The sequence below is a fragment of the Artibeus jamaicensis genome, unplaced genomic scaffold (assembly GCF_021234435.1).
Source record: "Artibeus jamaicensis isolate MK-2021 breed Jamaican fruit bat unplaced genomic scaffold, CSHL_Jam_final scaffold_461, whole genome shotgun sequence".
In the NCBI taxonomy this organism is placed as follows: domain Eukaryota; kingdom Metazoa; phylum Chordata; class Mammalia; order Chiroptera; family Phyllostomidae; genus Artibeus; species Artibeus jamaicensis.
Window position 1 is genome coordinate 4,555,448 of NW_026522045.1, and position 24,376 is coordinate 4,579,823.

Sequence of the window (24,376 nt, forward strand, 5' to 3'; positions counted from 1 at the left end):
GAGGCCGGGATGGGAGAAATAGACAAAAAACTGTACTTGAAAAATAACTAAATAAAATTAATTAAAAAATAAAATAAATATATAATAAAAATGAATTCACTAGGCTATTTAAAATGTGATATATATCAATATACATGAATACACATGAATATATACATGTATGTAGTATATATATTTATTATTTTTTATTTAAAGACTTTTTTTAAGATTTTATTTATTTATCTGTAGAGGGGAAGGGAAGGAGAGAGGGAGAGAAACATCAATGTATGGTTGCCTCTCGTGCGTCCCCTGCTGGGAACTGGCCTGCAGGGAACCGGCCTGCAACCAAGGCATGTGCCCTGACTGAGAATTGAACCGCGATTGTCTGGTTCGCAGGCTCACGCTCAATCCACTGAGCTACACCAGCCAGGTAAGACTTTTTAAAAATTTATTTATCTTTAGAGGGGAAGGGAAGGAGAGAAATATCAATGTATAGTTGCCTCTCATGCGCCCCATGCTGGGAACTGGCCTGCTACCCAGGCATGTGCCCTGACTGGGAATCGAACCGCAATACTCTGATTTGCAGGCCTGCGCTCAATCCACTGAGCTACACCAGCCAGGGCTGTAGTATATATATTTAAAATCTCAAGCTGGGAGAAAGTTTCATAGGTTAAAAGCAACAAAACATAACAGATTAAAACACTGATAAACTCCTTGAATTTGATCTTATCTGAAAAGCACTTTATCTGCCCTTCCATTCTAAATGAAAGCTTTGCTGGATAGAGCAATCTTGGTTATAGGTCTTTGGATTTCATGACTTGGAATATTTCTTTCCAGCCCCTTCTTGCCTGTAAGGTTTCTTTTGAGAAATCAGCTGACAGTCTGATGGGAACTCCCCTTATTACATGAAATGTTAAAGGGACTTATCTAAGAAAAAGAAGATAAAAAAGATGAACAGTGAAAGGACAGCAAACTCAGTTATTAACAACCACACCTAAAACAAAAGCAAACTAAGAGAACAGCTAGATCAGGAGTGAATCATAGAAATGAAGATCACATGGAGGGTTAGCAACAGGGGAGTGGGAGGAGGAGAAGGGGGAAGACAGTACAGAAAATAAGTAGCATAGACAGTCAGTAGAAAATAGATAGTGGGAGGGCAAGAATAGTGGGGGAAATATAGAATCTACAGAACTGGAGACACGTAGTTATAAACTAAAGGGGGGAATGGTGGGGGAGTATGCAGGGTGGAGGGGAGTGAAGGGGGAAATAGAACAATGGTAATGGCATAATCAATAAAATATATTTAAAAAACACTGATAATTTTTTCTATATAATGGTTGCAAAAAATTGTAACTAAAAAAATAATAATAAACAGTCGTGGTTGTGTATGCTCAGTTGGTTGGAGTGTCACCCATACACCAAAAGGTTGCTGGTTAAATTCCCAGTCTGGGAACATACCTAGGTTGCAGTTTCAGTCCCTGGTTGCAGCATGTACAGAAGGCAGGAGATTGATGTTTTCCTCTGACATCAATGTCTCTCTCCCTCTCTCACTGTCCCCTCCCTGTCTGGGCACATACCTAGGTTGCAGTTTCAGTCCCTGGTTGCATCATGTACAGGAGGCAGGAGACTGATATTTCCCTCTGACATCAATGTCTCTCTCCCTCTATCACTGTCTCCTCCCTTCCTCTCTCTCTAAAATCAATAAGCAGACTTCTTCACAAGATGGAGGTATATGTAAATATGACTCATCTCCTTACATAACCACAGCAAAAATTACAACTAGACTACAAAACAAATATCACCCAGAATTATCAGAAAATGGAGCTGTATGGAAGTCCTACAACCAAGGAATTAAAGAAGTCATTCATCCAGATGGGTAGGATGGTTGGAGATGGAGATATGTGAAGAGAGGTGCAGAGGTTTGAAGGTACAGAAGTGTGGAATAGGTGATCCCACACCCACATGTGGTAAATAAAAATCAGAAGGGATACCTTGGGAATAAGTTACTCTAGCCCTACCCCAGACCACCCAGCCCAGGTTCCAGTGACAGGAAGATAAGTCCCAATAACTTCTGGCTATAAAAACCACAGGAGTCAGGGTGCTGGAAGAAATTGCAGGATTCTTAGGAGTCTCCTGTTAAAGGGCCTCCAACACACTTAAGACTTCCACAGACTCACTACCTCTGGGCTTCAGCACCTGGGCAGCAGCTAGAAGGGCACTTGTGGAGTACAAAGAGAAACTGAAGTGTCTGGCATTAGGGTAAGTGTCAGGGGACAGCTTCCTCAACACCAAAATTCCAGAGGCCAGGCAGCAGCATTGTTCCCTTTCTGAGCACCACACACACACACACACAGAGCCACAGAGCAGCAACACCATATCAAAGACTCCCTCAACCTGGTTCACACAAGTTGCCCCACCCTGGCAATTACCTACAGCTCTGCCCCATCCAATTTACCAGTGTGCCTATCTACAATAGGCCACACTCCTGGGACAGGGAGTCAAAGAAGCTACCTAATACATAGAAACAAAGGGAGACTGCAAAAATGAGGAGACTAAGAAATATGGCCCAAATGAAAGAACGGAACAAAACTCCAGAAAAAGAACTAAACAAAATGGAACTAAGCAACCTATCAGATGCAGAGTTCAAAACACTGGTTATTAGGATGCTCAAGGAACTCACTAGGTACTTCAATAGCATAAAAAAGGACCCAGGCAGAAATGAAGGTTACACTAAGTGAAAAAAAGAAAAAAACTACAGGGTCCAACAGTGAAATGGATGAAGCCAAGAACCAAATCAATGATTTGGAACATAAGGAAGGAAAAAACAGAACAGCAAGAAGAAAAAAGAATAAAAAAAAAAAAACAAGGATAGGCTAAGGAGCATCTGAAACAACTTCAAATATACCAACAGTTGAATCATTGGGGTGCTAGAAGGAGAAGAGAAAGAGCGAAAACTTAAAAATGTATTTGAAAAAGTAATGAAAGAAAACTTCCCTTATTTGCTAGAGGAAATAGACATACTAGTCCAGGAAGCACAGAGAGTCCCAAACAAGATGGATACAAAGAGGACCACACCAAGACACATCATAATTAAAATGCCAAAGGTTAAACATAAAGCAAGAATCTTAAAAGCAGCAAGAAAAATGCAGAGAGTTACCTACAAAGGAGTTCCCATAAGATTATCAGCAGTTTTGTCCAAAGAAACTGTGCAAGAAGTATTCAAAGTGAGGAAAAGATTTCTCAAAAGAAACTGCAAGTATTCAAAGTGATGAAAAGCAAGGACCTACAACCTAGATTACTCTATCCAGCAAAGTTATCACTTAGAATGGAAGGGCAGATAAAAGTGCTTTGCAGACAAGGTAAACCTTTGGTTCGCAGGCCAGCACTAAATAAAATATTTTTAACATAAAATAAATAAATGAAATCTTGCTTATAAGTACATTCTAATTATATTTTTAAAGTCTCATGATATAATGTAAAGATGGAAAAAGAAACAATAATCTCAACTAAAATGACCCCAATTTTACAATAGTAAAAATGTGAAAGTTCTTTTTACTAATTCAGTAACTTTTATTGAGTGCCTGTTTTGTTCTAGGCACTGAAGAGAAAGTTAATGATAGTTGTCCCTGAGAGGTGAAATTATGGATGATTTTCCAGCTTCTTCAAATAGTTCTGTATTTTTCCATATTTTTTACAATATAAATGAATCGAGTTTATAATGAGTAACCACTAAAAAATAAATAAATAAAAAAGATACTAGGACTCTGCTTTCCCCCAGATAGCAACATTTTTCTTAATAATTGTCAAATAAAAGTCAAGTAGTATATTACATTCATTCAGGACATTAACAGAGGTGTTTTCAAAGGTACCAATCCAATGAGATTACCATTTCTTGCAGAAGGGTTTTGTACATCTCTATCTCCCTGAGTGGCTCAGTCTTCCTCACAAAGGCACTGGTAAACAAGAACATTTCAGCCACATCTAATCAATTCTGTTTTGGGATCCTAGGCAATAGCAGTGAAGGACAGTGGATGGTGGGAAAGAACTTCAAGTCTTATGCCTATTCAGGGCCTGTAAGCAAGTTCAGAATCACCTTCACTCACATCCTATGCAGCAGCATGTATCAAATGCTCATTGACTGGAAACTGGGAATAGGCTCAAAATTCAATAAACAAAATTGCTTGCTTTCAATCTTCTTATTACCTTATGAAGTTTTATACTCACTTTAGTGATGAATGAATTTACATAGTATTACATTGTATTCTTCTCGTCTAGAAGACTCTACTTTATCACATTATTTTCTTCCAAATCCTAGCTTAAAATCAATTATATATTTTAATTTCCTGGAATTTTTTTTCTAATCTGAGAAATCTCATCTTTAAGCCATACAAAGGGAAAATGTGAATCTTAAGTTGCTTCATCATCAAGTTTCAAGCATTCTCAATATTTCTTTAAATGACTACTTTTATATTAAAGAACTGAGATAGAAAAGGGGGCCTGGAGGGAAGGAAGAGGTGTTTCCCTTGATTTTCCTTAATTTTTAGCCCTTACTTTTTGTGCTCACACACCAAAAACACAAAGGGTATTTATTTCTATCAAATTCCATGTTATAACATATAATTTGAATTGAAACATATCTAGTTAAATGATTGCACACATAGTAAATACAGTCCTACTGAAGGCCACAGTCTCCATTTATCCAAGAAACAAACTACAGAATTAGGCCACAGATGTTTTCTGTAGCAGGCGAGCTACATCTGCAACCAGGGTGACATTGTACAGATGACATTTTCATCTATTAGCTATGGAGCGGGAGTGAAGCATGTGTTTATTATTTTCTTTCATTATATATATTTTTGAAAATATCTGAATAGTTCTGACATCTACATAGAACCACTAAATAAACATTTTGCACTTAGATGCATACTTAATATGTGAAACGTTTATACAGACATCAGTTAAAGAAGTGCCCCAAAGTATACTGGTTTTGGACTTAGGCTGTTCAAAGTTAAACTACTAGATGGGGAGGCAATCAAATAAATTTGCCTTTCTGGAAAATGGAGACAATTGTATTTGAACAACAATTTAAAAATAAAAAATAAAATATAAAAAAGAAAGTAGTCCATTTTGTTGGAAAAAAAAAAAACTGCATTTAGCCAAGGCTGAATTTGAAATTTTGAGCATCTCAATGACTATCAACTCATTAACTCTTTTTTAGTTGGATTCCAAATTTTCAGGGATATTGTATACCTCAGAGTCAAAAAGTCCAAACACGAAATCAAATATTGAGGAATATTAAAGAGGTCCTCCCTAAAAATTTGCTATGTGGTCCTGAAAAGGGCACAGAAAAATATATTTTGTCAAATTGGCCTTCAGAGAAAGCCTACCTCACTTTTATAGTATTGAAAATCTGTACAGATTGCAATTAAATGTTGTAATTTTAACCTCTTTCATTCTAAAAGTAAAATTTGTGAACCAGATGTCTAACACTGATGAGATAAATCTACTTTTACAAAACTGTACATATGGACAAGAAGAGTGAAGAAGGAAAAATCTTTTTGTAACATTATTTTTAACATTTTAAAAGTAAACTACAAAGGAAAGGCTTATTTTAAAATACAGATCTTCATACATGTTATCATCTAAGTGAGACCTCCAGAAAAGGAAAAATAAGAAGAAAAATTTAGAAGGTATGATCTAATTGAAAAATGAAACTAAAGAACATATATATCTGTTACACTTCAGAATAATTTATAACCCTGCTGATGCCTCCTCTTCAGCACTTAATATGGACTCAATAGTATAGTACATAACTTCTTTAAGTGTTTGTTTTCCTTATATCAAAAATAATACAGGTTTACTGTATAAAATTTGGGAAATTAGAAAAGTATATTAAAAAGTAAAAGTAAACTGATATCCTGTAACCTGAGATAACTATTAAGAATTAGGTAATTTTCCTTCCAGTGTTTTTTATCTATCCATATATTTGTTGAAACAATCTATACATACTGTTTTGTTTATTAATTTTTTAAATTGATATATATTATACCATGTTGTTTTTCTGTCATTAAATATTCCTTAAAATATTATTTTAATGGCTTCAGAGTATTCTAGCAATATATGTACCATTAAAATGTCATTCACATATGGATGATAGGATATTTCTAATATTTTTTTTAATTATACTGAGATTTAATACCTTGGACATGAATTTCTAAGAATATCTAAAATTATTTCCTTAGGATAACTTCCAGAAGAAGAAATGTTAGATATTTTAGGATTTTTAATATATATCAACAAATTACCCCTAAGAAATATTAATTTCAATTCTATCAATCATACTCCATGTAGAAATGTATACTAATCACAACTTTATCAATACTTAGTATATTTTTAATACTCTCCTAATTTGTATTAAAATTAACAGCTTGTACATCAAATTGTTGTCTGTGGTTCCCCTAAGGTAATGGATTGGTGAGGAGAGAGATAGGGAGACTTTACCCGATACTTTACATACTCCTGTATTCCTTAAATTTTTTTTCCTTTTTTTCTATCTTTTTTTTTATTTAAAAAAATTTTTTTATTGATTATGCTGTTACAGTTGTTCTATTCCCCCTTTATTCCCCTCCACCCTACCCCCCATCCCCACCATCACCCCCCCTTTAGTTTATGACCATGTGTCTCAAGTTCTTTAGATTCTATATTTCCCATGCTATTCTTGCCCCCCCATCTATTTTCTATCTACTGTCTATGCTACTTATTTTCTGTACCTTCTCCCCCCTTCTCCTCCTCCCACTCCTCTGTTGCTAACCCTCCTTGAGATCTTCATTTCTATGTTTCCACTCCTGATCTAGCTGTCCTTTTAGTTTGCTTTCGTTTTAGGTGTGGTTGTTAATAACTGTGAGTTTGTTGTCCTTTCACTGTTCATGTTTCTTTAACTTCTTTTTCTTAGATAAGTCCCTTTAACATTTCATATAATAAAGGCTTGGTGATGATGAACTCCTTGAATTTGATCTTATCTGAGAAGCACCTTATCTGTCTTTCCATTTTAAATGAAAGTTTTGCTGGATAGAGCAATCTTGGTTGTAGGTCTTTGGATTTCATGACTTGGAATACCTCTTTCCAGCCCCTTCTTGCCTGTAAGTTCTCTTTTGAGAAATCCGCTGACAGTCTGATGGGAACTCCTTTGTAGGTGACTGTCCCCTTATCTCTTGCTGCTTCTAGGATTCTCTCCTTCATTTTAATCTTGGCTAATGTAATTACGATGTGCCTTGGTGTGTTCCTTCTTGGGTCCAACTTCTTTGGGACTCTCTGAGCTTCCTGGATTTCCTGGAAGTCTATTTCCTTTGCCAGATTGGCGAAATTCTCCCTTTATTATTTGTTCAAATAAGTTTTCCACTGGTGGCTGTGCCTTTCCCCCTTCTGGTACCCCTATCATTCGGATGTTGGAGCGTTTAAAGATGTCCTGGAGGTTCCTAAGACTCTCCTCATTTCTTTGAATTCTTGCTTCTTGACTCTTTTCTGTTTGGCCATTATTTGCTTTCTTCTGGTCCACTCCATTGATTTGTGTCCCAGTTTCCTTTTCATTGCTATTGGTGTCCTGTGCAATTCCATTCATTTCAATTAGTTTCGCCTTCATATATTTGTCTAATTTGTCGGTATAATCAACCAGTTCTGTGAGGATCCTGATGACCAGTGTTTTAAATTGTGCGTCTGTGAGTTTTGCTATTTCTTCATCGCTTAGATTTATTGGCTCTGGGGCTCTGAGATCCTCCTACACCATTCTTGGTCTGTTCGGGCCATTTAAGTGTGAGAAGCGGCACCTTGGATTCCCAGGTCGCTGGGTTGTGACGCTGTATGTGGGGGCGTGGCCAGAGCGGGGAAATGGCGACCCCCTCTGCCGCTTCTCACAGCTGGGTGCAGAGGAGCAGTGCCTTAGGTGGTTCACCTGGGCCGGGCCACTCAGAGTCGCTGGGTTATGATGCTGTATGTGGAGGTGGGGTCAGAGCAGGGAAATGGCGGCACCCTCCACTGCCACTTGCCGTGGGGACCTGCCGGCCCGGTCCAACCACCCACTCCCTCGCCTGTCCACCCTCGCACAAATGCTCGACCTCAGTCAACACGCAGCCCCGGGCCCAGCTGTCTCCCCCGCGGTCGCTTGCCTGGTTGCTCGCTGGGTCGCTCACTAGGTCTGACCCTGCGCCTGGATTCCGCTGGCCTGAGTGTGTCTGGCCGAGTCCTTCTGTGCAACCCTGCTCCGCCAGCCGCTGGTTTCGCCCCTTACCGGTCAGGCTGAAGAATTTGTTGTTAACGGACTTCCGAAAAGTTCAATTTTCCGTGTTCTGGCTGTGTTTTCTGTTGCTAATATTTAGTTTTCTCTAATCTTGGTTGTGTGAGAAGGCACGGCACATCCACCTATACCTCTATCTTGGCGGAAGTTGTATTCCTTAAATTTTTAATAAAACTATATAGTGTTTGTAATTAAAAGTTAATAATGGCACTTCATTGCTATTATTTGAGTACTAGGATTGGAATATTTTCATATCTATTAGCCATGTGTACTTTATGAATTACCTATTTGTGACCTCTGAATTATTTTCATATTATAGTATTTGTCCTATTTACTGAATTGTAAGAACTTTTTCACTAGTAAGGGTGTTGATTAAATGTCCCTTATCCAAGATATCTTCCCTGACCTTCCTAGAGAAACCTCATTCTCAGCAGAATACATGTACTTTACCCTTCTTTATTTTTATCCATACCCACCTAATATACTATATATATTTATCTGTTTGTTGTTGGTCTATGCCAATAAAAATATAAACTCAGTAGGTACAGGAACTTTCTTTTTTTCACTGTTGTATCCCCAGCACCTTATATGGTGACTAGCACATAATAATAAACACCCTATAATTATTTGTAGAACTAATAAATATAGGTTATTTATCTGTACTGGTTTATTTTTTTTACTTAGCTTATGATATTTTGGGGCATACAGACATTTTTTTTTCAATTTGACATATTCAAACCTGCTGGTGTTTTTCTATGCATTAATTTCTTTTTTGTAATGCTTCTAAAGTATTTTTCAATTTCAAGATTAGATGAATATTTGTTTTCTTCTAATAATTTTATTATGTGTTTTCATTTTAAAGTTTTAACTCTTTTTTATTGTTGACACTATTACAATGTCCCCCATTTCCATTTTCCTACCTCCACCTACCGCATCCAGCCCCCAACCCCTCCCCCAGCCTTCAGTATATTGTTGTCTGTGTCCATGGGCTATGTATATATGCTTAAATATTCTTTGGCTAATCTCTTCCAGTCTACCCACTCTCTATACCTCTGACACCTATCAGTTTGATCCATGTATCTATTGCTCTTCTTGTATTCTGTTCATCAGTTTATTTTGTTCATTAGATTCCACATATGAGTGAGATTATATATATCTGTCTTTCTCCACCTGGCTTATTTTACTTAGCATAATGCTCTCCAGTTCCATCTATGCTGTCATCAAGGGTAGAAGCTCCTTCTTCCTTTATGCTGCATAGTATTCCATTGTGTAAATGTACCACATCTTTTTTATCCACTCATCTACTGATTAGCACTTGGGCCACTTCCAGATCTTGGCTATTGTATATAACACTTCTATGAACATAGGAGTCCATGTTGAATTTATTTTCTCATATAATGGAAAAAATAAAAAATACACTTTTTCCAATTGTTAAACAATCACATGGTACCACTTAGTGAATAATACCTACTCTACCCATTGATTTTGTTTTCTAAGATATGTTTAATTTCTCATATTGTCTCCTTGGTGACAATATGTATCAGCTATGAGAATAGGTACTGCATTTACTTCCTTTGTACCCCTCAGGCATGAGGGCAGTGTTGGTCAATAAAGAATTATGTATAGGCCCTGGCTGGTATAGCTCAGTGGATTGAGCGCGGGCCTGCAAACCAGACAATCGAGGTTCGATTCCTAGTCAGGGCACATACTGGGGTTGCAGGCCGGTTCCCTGCAGGCCAGTTCCCAGCAGGGGACGCATGAAAGGCAACCATACATTGATGTTTCTCTCACTCTCTCCTTCCCTTCCCCTCTAAAGATAAATAAATAAAATCTTTAAAAAAAAGAATTATGTATAAATATTTGGTGAATAGGCGAATGGATGCATATTTTCAAGCCAACATATTTTTCTTTCAAAATAGCCTAACTAATAAACAAGAAGTCCATTCACTAAAGTCTAGAGGCAAATCATCATGGAGGGCTAGGCTCTAGGTAGAATAAATTAATACTCTTTAAGAGCAGGGAACCATAACCACTGTAGAAACTTGTCAGTATCAAAACATAATTAATAACATCTGACACCATACAAAATGAATTACATATAATTAGCCATACCTTTAAGGCACCCCTGAAAAATATTCTTCCCCTTCACCTAAAATAATAGTTTACTTCCTGAAAGAAATAAATTGCTTTGTTACAGTGCTCCAAATCCTACTAAATGCTATTATTCAGCCTCCAATATGCGTTGAATTTAATAATTCTGAAATCAAATTTACTCTAAAAGAAAATATACCTCATTTTTGCCTCTCAAGCAAAACCACAAGTGCCTTGTATATATTGACTGTATAGGTCTCGGTTAGCTTCCAATGGCTCGAAATTAAAAATAACATAACAAAAGAACATTTGTATTTAATTCTGGTTCTTTGTTGATTATTTATAGCAAATGGCAAAATGAGCAAGGCCATGGTGAACTGCCTCTCATGCCAACAAATGCTATAAAGAGAATGACAATCAGTGAAATATATTGTTAAGCACAAATAATAGCTAAAATATTTGTCTCTGCTGCAAGGTATTGAATTGAGAAAACTTTAAAAGTGGAAGCTTCAAGCAGTTGCATTAGAAGTTGCATAATTTGGCTAGACTGACCTTAGAATAGAATCAAAAGCTGCTTATTTCCATAATGCTGGCCTTCAACAGTATGAAAAGTTAGATAATTCATCATGATATATGAAATAGTTCTCAAGAACATCTAACTTAAAAAGGAGAACTCAGTGACTTCCAGCTTTGTGACTTTCCAGGTAGTGGGATAATTAACATAACTTTATTTAAGTGAATTTGTGTTCTTCTGAAAGGTCTAGTTTGTCAGACAAGAAGAATGTATCTCCTACTCAATTCTAGAACAATCACAGACCAACCAATGCAAGGTTAGTATACTCATTGCTGCCTTTATGACAAAACTGACATTGGACATGGAGACCTATTTCAGTGAGGAGGCTATTGAATTTTAATGTACACACTCACAACTCATATTAGACACAGAATATATCACCCTTATTTAAAAGTTAAAGGGTTGTACATATTGTGTCACCTATCTTAGTTGAGTCCCTTACGCTTAATACCTTCTACGGAGCAAGCAACCATTGCCATCACATGGACTCAAACCTTAATACTATATGAAACCTCTCAAATCATTGCTCCAAAATTCAAAGAATTATACTCAGAACTGCAAGAAAACTTGGATATCCCCTGACCCAATCTCCTCATATAAATGTTGCAGGATTAGTGCAATTTAGCATCTATTTAGATTTTTTTTTAGAATCCTTGATGTCTTGAAATCTGATTTCCTTAATAATAATAGCTTTCAATAAACTAAATCTCCTCTTTTATAAAGTTGCTAATTCTTTTTATCTTTCTTTGCTAGTGATCTCTTCCCTATTCCAGAATTACAGATCTCTAGATTGTTATTTGGGGGCATACACTGACTTGGAGTCACTCGCACATAAGAGATAACTGTCCTAACAGAGTTTGTTAGGCTCAAAGAGTAAGGAGAGTCAGATATTGCAAGCATTACACATATTTTTCCCATGCTGCCAAATATGACATCATTCACAGCCACAAACCTTTGCATTTCTGTTTTTTTTATAATACCTTCCATGATCTCTTCTTGAGGTTCCAGATTATTACATGTGCAAAGGCAAGCCCCAAAATGCCATTCTAACAATGCCCAGTGCTGTGGTATTTATGACTTTCTGGTTTTATAAGATTTTGCTCTATGAGGCCACTACACAATGTGTGCAAAGGCAGTTTACCTTTTCTTCCATTTCAGGCATTGCCTTATTATATTTGGTTACTGCAACAAAGCACATGATTTTTCCATTTCTAAAGAATTACCAGTAGAGGCAAAATTAGAAAAAAGTGACCTAGAGGTGTAAGGATACACGTCCCATTAGCAAGCGCACAAGCCACACAGAAAATTGGTGTTTTATATGTACCATTTGAGATTTGTTTCTAAAAAGCCCCGAAAAAGAGCCCTGCTATCATAAATTATTTGGCATTTAAAAATCAGGCAAAACCCCACTATGAAAAAAACCATTATTCAATACTAATACCATCATGTTCTCTCCCCTAAACTCTTAGGAACAAATGTTGCCATTAGCACATCCATCTCTGGAAAGTCCATACTTGAGAAAATGGAAATTAACTAATTAAAGAAATGATCAGCACGGCAAGATCATAGTCAGTGCCAGTTTTCTGAGTGCAGAGTACCTGGAAACACAGAGGAATAAATCAGCCTTCTACCAAGTCATTCACCATTACCTATAGCCAGATGCTTCTGCGCATCCCTGCACTTCCAGAGCCATACCTCCCTCAGACATCTCAAGTTTCACATATAAATACTAGATTACAGACATCTTCAGCTATAAAAAAAAGTTGCTAAAGGGCAAGCCCATTGCTATAAATGAAGTCTGATCCAGTTTCCTTACTCAAACATCTCATTAGGAAAGATATGGTTTTATAGCAGAGTAACTGCACATGTAGGTAAGTAGCCCAAACCAGATTTCCTCAAGCCAAGTGAATTAAGGAGGAAGAGAAAGGATGGAACAGAATTATGCCCAAAAGAGACAAAAGAAAAACTGAGCCTCAGAAAAATATGTCCAAGAAATTGAAATTCTCTATTAGGTTTTCTTAAGTTGCATTGTATGCACAATAACTATTTGGCTGCTAACTACTCAGAGCTCTCAATTAAAAATAGTCTCCATGAGATTTGTCCCTGTATTTTATCAAATTGGGGTGCCATAGCCTCACGTTTGGGGGGATCTCATGCTGCTGTGAATAGTCTTATAAGCATTTCTTCAGGGACACAACAAACTGGGTGTCAAAGATGAGGAGGAGGGTTCTGAAGACTTAAGCTCATAGACTGTATAGGAGAATCAGGTCAGCCCCTATAGGCTCCATCACCACAGATAGTATAAGCAGGTGAGAAGCAAATAATGTCTTTCCTCACCTCTCTCTTTCACACACACACACATGCATATACATACTCCTCTTAAAGGAGAGCCTGGCCTTTAAACTGACCTTACCTTCCTGCCAACTTACACAGAGAATCCATTTTATTCAGAACGACAAACGACACAATCTGAGAAGAGGTGCCCTTCATGCTCTAGAAATCAGATTCAGGAGCAAACATAATCCAGGAAGTAAAGAGTGCCAAGGCCAGTCCTGGTGACAGTGAGTGAGAGCAGCTTGCCACAGAAGGGTGGCCAGATGGGGCCCTGTGGGAGAAGTTGAAAACTGGCCACCCTGGCACTCAGAGACTTAATGGAGCATCTGAAGACTATGCACATGAAGGTAGTGCTTAAGCATCCAAACATAAAGAAACCCTGGTGCTAGTCCATAAACAAAGCTGAAGGAGAATGTAGGCCTTACACCAAGTTTATTGCCTGCTTCAATTTCAAATGGTCTGCTTAAAACTCAAGATAGCTGCCCCTAACACCTGTATATCTGTCAGTCTGTCTAACTCTCACTCTGATGTTTTTTTAATTTATGGAAATTAATTTTCTCCATACCAAAGGCTGAATTTAAGGGAAGTCTAAGAGAGCTGTTTCATTTTCCAAAGTAATTCCAAGCATCTACTCAATTCAGGAAACCCTCATTGATTTAGGGGTCTTTCAGAACTTGGGGCAGCAAAGTGGGAGCCATCTCTTTTAGGAGCAAGCTCAATGGGGTAAGACAGAAGGTACCCAAAACATTCTTGATGCGATTCTGTTCTTCCAGCCATAGACATACAAAGTGTGGAGGGAGAGAAATAATATGGGAGGATGGTAGCTGTAACCTTCTATTTAATTTTTTAAAAATCTGGAGCACATATGAAATATTTTAAATTTGGGAGATATGTATCTATTTTCTCTGGAGTCCATGTATTTTAAATATTACATAATTATATATTTTTTAAATTAAGTGAAATTCAGTGAAGAAAGCTAAACAGTGAGAATTCAAGGAATAATGAATTAACCCACCTTCCAAAGGTTTTGTAAATCTTGCCAACTGAGGACTGTCACTTTAAGTAAACCAGATATGTGAAATTCCCAACTTAAAAAGGAAATTGGTTGATTATCCCCATTACACAAGGGCTCTTTTGTGAAAGAATCCGCCACAGGATTTCTATAAATATGAACTGCCACCATTGTGGTGAACATGGGGTCTTCTTTATAAAAATAAACACTGGTTTGCTGCACAGCTTTTTAGGAACACACGACTATTCAAAGGTATATTCACAGGTCCTCCTGCAGAACCCAATCAAGTTTTCTGTTATGTGACAGAAAACACTTTGAAGTTTCACCCGAAGAAATGGAGTCCATTTGTGTTCCTGGATGAGTCATTTGTCTTCTCTGTAACTGTATTTTCATAATTATATAGTAGAAATACTGACCCTTTCTGACACCTTCTAGGATTGGTGTGTAGCTATGTGATCCTAGCCAATATTTTAAAGCAAAAATGCTCAATGATAGCAAATGAGATTTCCATATAGGAGCCCAAGTTTCTTGGACTTGGCAGAGCTGTTCTTCACATAGCTTCAGTACTTTCCCCATCATTCCCTGGGGGAACACAGGAGGCACTAGCAGCCTGGGTACACTCACTGGAAGCAGAGTGACTTTCACCATGCAGCCCACACAAAAAGCATTTGTAGGTACACAACAGCCAAAGAGGACATGTAACTTAAAGAGTATTTCCCTCTACAAATAACCGATCCTCTAGGAATTTCACTTCAAGACTCTTAACTGTTCAGAGTACATGAGGCTCATATTTAAGGCCAGCCAGTCATACATCAAGAAATCAAGATTCTCTCAATGGGGGAAAATGGCTTCTCCAGGACCAGCCTCCCTCCTCTCACACATACACCTCTTGTACAAATGACTTCATTTATCTGCATCTCAGACACTTGATCCTGCCAAGCTTGGCCTTACCTAAGCCCTGGAAGCTGAAGTACACATGCAGAGGGGTCAACATCTGAAACTCCAAGCAGATGCCTCGGATACACTGCAGTGCCATAATTGAAAGACTCCAGCTTTGCCAAGAGGTGACTTCATCCTATTTTAGTCTTCTAATTCTCATCAAGCAATGCCCCAACCCCCTAGCTTCAGTCTCTGGGCACAGTATACTAAGGGTACAGCAAAGACTAGGGAAAGGTTAAGGAGATAGAGGTATGCAGTTCTTCCTATATTATGAGTCTGACCAACAATCAGAGGAAAACCAGGTGGAGCCCCAGGCACCCAAAACAAGTAGCCCCCTGATAAGAGGAATTCCAAAGGAGAGCCCTCTATGAAAAAATGCCCTGCCTCCAGTTCCCTAGGGAGAGAAATCTCAGGATCATTAGCAAGCACTTTGTCTGAGCTCAACTTTAGTGAAGGTATATGGGAGAGAGATGATCTCTAAGGTAACCAGTTAATTGCCAATAAAGAATGATAATAAATTAGCAAATGCTAATGTAAACCGAGTTCTACAGCGGTTGCATAGAGACAACAGAGGAACAGTTTATTCTGGAACACATCCTGTAAGTGGATATTCTCTGGGAAATGCACTACCTGGGCTACATGCAAAACTGGCCAATGAAATGCAATGCACACAATGGGTGGTCCTAGAATGTCTCTTAGTAGAAGTGGAGCCATGAAGATCTTTATTAAATGTACTGGGCTAACATTCATTAATAACATTATATAAATTTTGGGCATAGAGCTTTTTAATAAGACATCTCTAAATGCCATTGTGTGCTCACCACCCAAAGTGTAAAATAAAACTGGGTTAACCAGGCTTGAAAAGATGTTGGTTGTACTGTTCTCCATTGCTTCTTTCTGAAGCCTGAGACTTATTTTGGACACTTAGCAGTAAGACTTAGATGGTTCCAAGACCCTGTCATACAGCAAGGAAAGTAAAATAAAAAAAGAATCACTGAAGGTTTTGTTGGTCTGTTTTAATTGGAAGTAGTGCCTTGTGTTATTTTCTTCCTATTCAAGCCAACCTCAACATACCTATATATTTTCTAGTGATTTCTGAATCTGACATCTGGCAGGTTTGTGGCTGCTTTTTTAGTTTCCTGGCCTAGAGTATTACTCAAATCAGTACAAATCCGTAACTTTAAAACTCTGTTTTAGGGACCAAAGCATGCTGAGCTATTTTCTCTTTTTATTTACTTTAGAGCCTAACTGGTGTTTTAATTTCATTATTTGCACTACGATAACATGCACTGAGACTTTCTGTAGTAGAAATGAAAGCATTCAATTTGGTCTGCCATATACATCCTTATTCTCCAAACTCTCCCACTGCTACTACACTGCTATTTATGAAACTGCTTTGAGTGACCACAGCAGAGCACTCATATACCCTTAGGAAGTCTAATATCAAATATGCTATAGTTTTCTAGGGGAAAGTAGAAGACATAAAGAGAGGACTGAAAATTGAGCCTAAAACCAAAATCTAAATCACTATATACTTATGATTAGAGTTCTGGAAGCTGTTATCCACTATCACTCTCTTAGAACTGTCAACTTAGGAATATTTATTATTAGAAAACTAAAATGTAAAAGAACCTCACCAAAGACACTGGGTGTTTAGGTCATTTCACCTGTTCTGAAGGTAAGAAAATGTCCCACCCAGTCTCCATTACCAGTAGAATAAATAAGTTGTATTTTCTTCCTACAGCAATGACCACAACCTGGGTGACAAAAAGGGAAATACAGGAATACTGATATACAAAGAAGTGATACTTTCCAGTATCCAGAGGTGCCCACTGTGCATGCTTCTCTTCCATAAGATGGGCATAAAAGTCATTTGCCACACTAAGGAGACTCTTAAAAATTTGGATGTTTAAAATAAACTTTAGCAAATTGACAAACCTACTTTCTTCTCCATCATTTTTAACCTCCTATTCCTTCTCTTCACTCTCCACGCTATACACCAACACCCCCCCTCACGCACGCACACACACACACACACACACACACACACTCATTTACACGTACACTAAGTCTCTGGGCTAAATAAACCAGGATGCCAAGAAATGAATCTTCACCTTTCAATTTACAATATTTAAGAGATACCTGACATCACTGATTCTACAAAACTCTTCTGTAAACAGCAAATACACCCTCTACTTTTCCTCCTCAAATTTTCATACAAAATCCACATAATTGATTTCCTGACCAACATCAGAGGACTGGTAAATAATGATATACAATATAGGCAAGATGATCTCTGCAATAGTAAAGGCTGGCCTTCAATTTTCCACACTCTCCATTCTCTTCACTTTACCTACCTAACTGCATTTAATGTCACATTGTTGGTTTCTAGAGTCAACAATGTTCAGATGTGTCTAGATTTGCACACTAATGCAAAATATGGCCCCAGATAATTACCAAACTTTAAGAGCTCAACAGTAAATCCACATGTAAATGATGTCAGGGCTACTATAGAAGAAGGAGACAGGGAATACTAAGGAGTCTACAAAGTAGAAACTCTTGTATTGTTTGCAGGAAAATCATGTGGGTGATCTTAGCTTCCCAACTAGGCTATGAACTTTCTGAGGGCAGAAGCTACATCTTATATTTTGGGGGGATCCCCATGGTTCCTGCCACACTGATGAGCACACACTAGATAATCAATCTGATCTAATTCCATGATGATAAACTTCAAAGTGAGACGGAGGCCTGTGAGTAAAGCAATTCTGGCTCCTCTATAATGACAATGTGAGTAAGCCCTGCAACTGATTCTGTCACTAGTGAAGGGACTGGATTTGTCTCAAGGTATACCAGCAGAGGAACCTAATGTGTAGAGACCATTGGTCCCAGTCTGGAAAGTAGGAATGTGACATTTGCTCAGAAAAGTGATGTGATCTTGAGTTGAAATGACCTGTTTATTTGTCTGTTTCCTGTTAAGCTCCCTGGGGTGAAGGATCGAGTGCTTTATTTTTGTATCCCCAGCAAGTACTACAGTGCATGGCAAATTCACAGTGTGTGTTAAATGCTACTAGGTTGAATTAATAAAAAAATAAATTAAAAGAACTGTTTAATGAAATAATATGAGAAAAAAACAAGTGACATAAGATCTAATGCAGAGATTTCCATGGAATCTTACTCATCACATTGTAGCACTAGTCACTATAATTGATTAATAAGTGTTGACTTTGGGGATTAATTAATTAATGAGGAACATATAAAGAAAAGGCAGGAAATATATCAGTGTATAATTATCCTAGGAAAGGCGAATATCCGATAGTACCATTTATCACTCCATATAAGTCACCTATCTGTTTGCTTGTGTTTGCCATTACAATGTGCATTCCTTGAGTTCAGAGACCACTTTTTTAATTTCTCTAACACTAGACACTAGAGCAGAACCTTACAAAGAGTAGACACTCAAAAAATATTAGTTCAATGTATGAATCAATCATTCCTGCTCTTCTATAGAGTTCACTGTATCTCAAGTATTCTACATAATCCATGTTGAGGATCTTCTGGTATGGAAAGAAAAAGAGAAGTGTCATTTTCTTCATGTAGAACTTTGTAACAAATGCAGGTTAAATTGCCTGATTCATGCATGGCTGCAAGTAGATCTCTCCTCTTTCCACTCACAGGGTGGAAAGGGGAAAGACAGGTTTGTCAATTGACACTCTCCAGGACCACATATTAGAAATACACAATTTCCCTCACTGTGTCTTGTATATATTGTCTTGGCCCTGACTAGCCCTATATATGAGATCTGTATGGTTCTGTTAAATAAGAAGAGCATATGGCTCTGTAGTCAGGGTAAGATCAGAAATCAGACATTTATTGGCTTTTCTAAATAATTGAAGCAATACTTTGTTTCATTCTGCCATAGGAGAATTTCAGAAAGAACGCCAAAATCTTAGGTCAATCATGCAGATACAGTCTTTTGCCCTCTCCAAGTATCTCATACGCACCTAGGCTCATGTTTCCTCAGTACCTTGAATTGACTGCATAAGTAATCACCAAGCCCTCAGGATTCAATCCTTTTGTCTATCTCCATCAGCAACAGCAGTCAGCACCTAGACCCATGACCTTTTATCCCCATTGTTTAAATGTCCAACATAAATACTCTAAACACACCACTTTGTAGGTTTTACCTATATAGAACCAGCCTAAATTCTTCTTTGGTTGTAAGTGCCTAGGGAGTCACACTTAGGTGTACAGGCCAACACAACAGCGATTCTCCAATTATTTTCCTATTCAGAGGTCACCTGAGTGTCAGACCCTTTACATTATGCAATGTCATATTATTCCTTGGACCAACCTTGCATGATAGATGTACCCATTTATAGATGAGGAAACAGAGACTCAAAGGCATTCCATAGCAAGAAGTGTCCCCCAAACTCAGAATCATGGTCTGATTCTACTACATAGCACTATCTCTCCCTCTTCATTGCTGAACTCTTGCTAGTCCACAAGTTGTCCTCCTAAAAGTCTATGGTCTAGGCCCTAGACCATACAATTCACTGACATCATAATTGTAACTGAGACCTACCTAGCATAATACTGGATTTTCAATAAATCCTTATTTATAAATTTACAGATTGAAATTATTGGTGTTCTTGCCGGCAGAATATTGTCAGTTATTTATTAAAAGCACAGCTATTTGGGCCCATAATTCTAAGGAGAATTATTTTTCAGAAACTAGAAGAATCAATTGATGCAAGTAGTCCTTAAAAACCTTTTGAAATTGATACAAATACTATTAGGTCATTTTACCTGCATCATAGCCCAGGTATGTCAAGCTGATCACCAGAGAATTATAGAGCCCTGTGATCTAATTCATTCATTATCTCTCTCTCTCTTGCTCTGTGAGTCTGAACAAGATCCGTAGCATCTCTGGACTTCCATTTCGTCATCTACTGAAGAGCACTATATCAATATACCTTATTGTGAGAATCAGAGGAGACAATGGTTGTGAAGGTGCTTCAGTAAATGTGGAAGTACTTTCTAACTGTGCAGTATTCCTTTTATTATTGGCCTGGAAAGAGGTCATATGCCTTCCAGTGCATCAAATTTTCAACCAAAGAGGGACTTAAGCAATTTATAGAAAAATAGAATTAACTTAAAAACGGTTATTTATAGCCCTTTACTCAGCCACCCACCCACTATCATTCACATTTTCAAACCACTACCCTATATATTTTAATAGACAGCAAACACTGGAACTAACAGTGTTTTTTTTTTTTAATGTTTCCATTTGAAGAAAATCATTCTCAGTGAAGGGAAACAGAGATAATTCAAATGCAAAGTTAATTCCTAAATTTTTCATTATTAGTGACAGTTTTAACTTCCTTGCTTGTTAAATGATGCCATAAGAACTGCCAGGAAATGGCAAAGTGGCTTTTGAATTTTTTTATCCTTCCTTTAACAGCCCATTCAAAATTTTGGCAAAGCATGCACATGACCAAAGAAAAAGTGAAAGGAGTCTTTAAGGCTGAATCACTCTCACACGGCGAAATTAGTCCCTGAGCATTCTAGGCTTCATCCATTTTTAATACCACCGTTGACAACTTTCCTGCCACTTTAACTGGAATATGAGTACCACTGGCTGGCAAGCATGCCATGTTTGCAGTGGGTGGGGCAAATTCATACTATGCCAGAATACCATACAAAGATTTTAAAGTCTCAACCCACTTGAGCTCCCACTCCCAACATGCATCCCTACAATATGTTGGGCTACTTTTTGCCCCAAGAAGCACTGGTAACTTCTTGGGGCAAACCTTGATTATGGAAATGGGTTTAGGCAGATAATTTCTTCCTACTCCTGCCAGGGAACGTGCTGGTATAGAGACCTATGAGGAAGAGCTTTGGGTGGACTTCACAGAGCTGTTTAGCTGCACTCACCTCAGGCAGAGGCACACCATTGATTATCAGATCTGGCTGCTGGGGGCCCTGTGTGTTGAAAGAGTGGTGATAGATGTGGCTGGTGCTGGTATTGCGGGTATTCTGGTTCTCTATATTCAGGAAAGTGCTCTCAGAGCGACGGCAGCCCAGGGGCAGTGTCTGCTGGTGGTAGTCGAAATAGTTGAGAGAAGAGGTCAGGGAGGAACAACTGACAACGTTCATCTTGTCTGTCTCCTCCACATCCCGGGGTACCAGGCGGATGTCATTCTTACTAATTTTTTTCTTCTTGCTTGACTTCTTTTGATGCCCATAGGAGTACTCAGCAATCCTATATGACAGAAAAGGCAGAATGTATCGCTAATGTCCTCCCAAATTATGCATTGATTAACATTAATGCACTCCATCTCTGCTCCAGCAGAATTCTTATTCACGTGCATTACATCATGGGGTCTCTCCCTGTGATTTTTTTCATTCAAAAACAAACTGAAGGACATAAAGTTTTCATGTAAAATATAGTAAGCACCCACTCCCCCGCCCACACAAAAAATTCAGTACTTTGGATTTGAAATTTTCATTATGAGTGGCCATTTATTTCAGCAAGAGTTGGGAGATGGAGAAAGTTGAGGCTATGGGAGAGAAAGCTTGAATGTTCAAATCTGGAGCTTCCCTGGAACCCAAAGGAACTCCTGGGTGAACCAAGAAGCAATTTCTAATTAAGCCAAGGAGGAGGTAGGGGAAAATAAAAAATAACACTCTATCCAGTTCCTCCAGGCATTTGCCATGTGGCCAATACCTTCAATTAGGTTACTTTATGATTGACCTGATGAGTTTTGCACTAGGGTAGGAGACCAGATTCTGTCCTTAGACACATCCTGGGCTTCTTTCCTCCACACCTTCCTTCCCCTTCCATAGTTCTGCTCCCTTCCACTCCCCACTCCACCTTCCCTCTTCTAAAGAAATGTGATAGCCAAACCCATTTCAATGAGGGGAAATGCCTCTTTACCTCTTTCCCCTTAGGCTCACTTTCTCCTCAGCCTTTTTGTCTTGCTCCTTGCTAATGGGAGAAATCAAGATGCAATGCAGACACCTGCTGTTTTGTCCTTTTATAAAACAGCCCAGGAGACAAGTGATGGTTAAACAATTACTGCAAAGGAATTTAAAGGTTAGTGCATTCAGCATCATTTTCCATTCAGGTGTACCTACCAGCAGCTGTGCTGCAACTGGAACATAAAGAGCTCAATTTAATTAACACTGACACAGACCTAGAAATGTGTACCCGAAGACACCAAGCATTAAGAGACTCATCAAAAGAAATGCATTAAAATGTAGCCAGATTATCAAAATTATTTATTATTTTGTACACAATGATTTAGCCTGTTCAGAAATTCAATTTCTGGCCGATAATTAGCAAAACAATAGGGTCAATAAATAACACAGGTTTTGCCTGTATTCTCACTCAACAAAGCTAATTGAATACAAAAAGGAAGCCCAATTCAAGCAGCAATTGCAGATTATTTTGCAAGTCTCATAAATGAGTGCATCTGAGGAAGAAGCTCTGCAGATGCTGAGAACATGAAACCTCTGCCGAGTAAATGGAAAGACAAGCTCTTCAATTTCAGGTTTCTAAAAAGTCTGAGAATACAAGGAGATTTCATATCTCCAGAGGCAAATTCTTGCTTTTTCCTGGGATCTTCCAAGAGCTGAGCAGCTGTGTTCCCCTCACCCTTTGGCACTGTGTTCAGGCCTACTTGCAGTGATGGCAAGCTGATGCTACTGGAGCTTAAAAGCAGATAAAATCCCAAAGACCCCCAGGACGAGGGTTGATTTTCTCATCTAATCTGTTTATAGAATCAATGGGAGGTTCTAATCATTTTGTTTACCCACAATGGGTAAGTTTGGCAATGCACCATCCAATTATTCAACTGAGGCATTCATTGGGCAGACTTGTCTGTATTGACCAATTATTTAATTACACTGTACTTCATTAATCCCAAACTATCACAGGGAACAGAGCTCTTTAGAAAATCACATGTGAGTGAAGTTGGAGAGCACTGAGACTTTTTTTTCAATTCAAATGCTCTTCTCCCTGTTTAATGATCTTCCTGGCAAGCTCTAGGAAAGAACTCTTACTTCCAGCCATACATCATCAAGAGGTAGCAAAGACTTCAATATTTGTATTTCAGACTGAGTTCTTCTTCATCAAGGAAAGGGTCTTAAACATTTACTTTATACTCAGAAAATAACTTTAAAAGAGCCCCCTCTATGATTATCTCCATATAATAAAATTTTATAGACCCCACATATTTCTCCTATAAAAGTCATCACTGGCAGTTGCAGGTTTCAAAGGTAATAGCAATATTAATTTCCATGTCTCCCATCTAAAATGAGTTGGAACTGAAGGAAAGAAAAGTCACTACCATTTCAGTAGTAACAGGATTAAAGCATTTATGAGGCTTTGCAGCTGCTCTTTTGTGGCACCTGATTGATATTCATGTGCGGTTAGCATTTGTCTACTAACTTGTGTAATGCAGAGAATAGTAAAAGAGAAACAATAAGTGTATGAATGTTACATATTCAGGTGGCTCTGATTCACAGAAGTGTGCATTTCAGATGTGTAAAATAGAAATCAGACCTGCAGGAATGTATTTTGACTCATTAACATGCAAGCACAGATGGCATAAAAGATACAATGGATATGTAGGTGGGTTGAAAGCATGCACACACACCTTGGTTGGAAATAACAGCATTATTTCATTTTCAGTAAACTAAAGAAACAACTTTTTTTCAACCGTTTCCATGGAACTGCTAGAAAAATTAAATGTATAATCATAAACTGAATTCTAGAAATACTTAGATTCTAATTATAAGGAAGACCGTCAGCAAGACCCTCTAATATGCTTATCAGAAAATCTTTTTTAAAAATTATGTGTTATTACAAGTTCCACATTTATTCTCTCTCTCTCTCTCTCTCTCTCTCTCACACACACACACACACACACACACACACACACACGCACGCACATCCTACTCACACTTCAAAGAAAACTGTAACACAATAGTCCATAGTGACATCCACTGGTAGGGAGCAGATCATAATACCACAACCAGTCCCACAGGAGAGGAAAGCACCACCAACTCCAGAAGTTTTCTATTTTTACAAAAACATCTGGATGCAAAGTCCTGTCCCTCATGAGAATGTTTGATCTGTACCCCACCAACCAAC

The 24,376-nt window shown here is 38.1% G+C and overlaps 1 protein-coding gene across 3 annotated transcripts in view; it reads right to left on the bottom strand.

The window, feature by feature from the left end:
• The window catches only part of PCDH19 (protocadherin 19), a 256,797-nt gene that overhangs the window by 229,647 nt on the left and 2,774 nt on the right, over positions 1-24,376 (bottom strand). For 2 of the 3 annotated variants that reach the window (XM_037136319.2, XM_037136318.2), the window contains exon 2: positions 21,154-21,481. In XM_037136319.2, the coding sequence (XP_036992214.2) occupies positions 21,154-21,481 (328 nt within the window). Of the gene's footprint in view, positions 1-21,153; positions 21,482-22,156; positions 22,298-24,376 lie in introns of all 3 variants that reach the window. The other variant, XM_037136317.2, reaches the window with a different exon arrangement.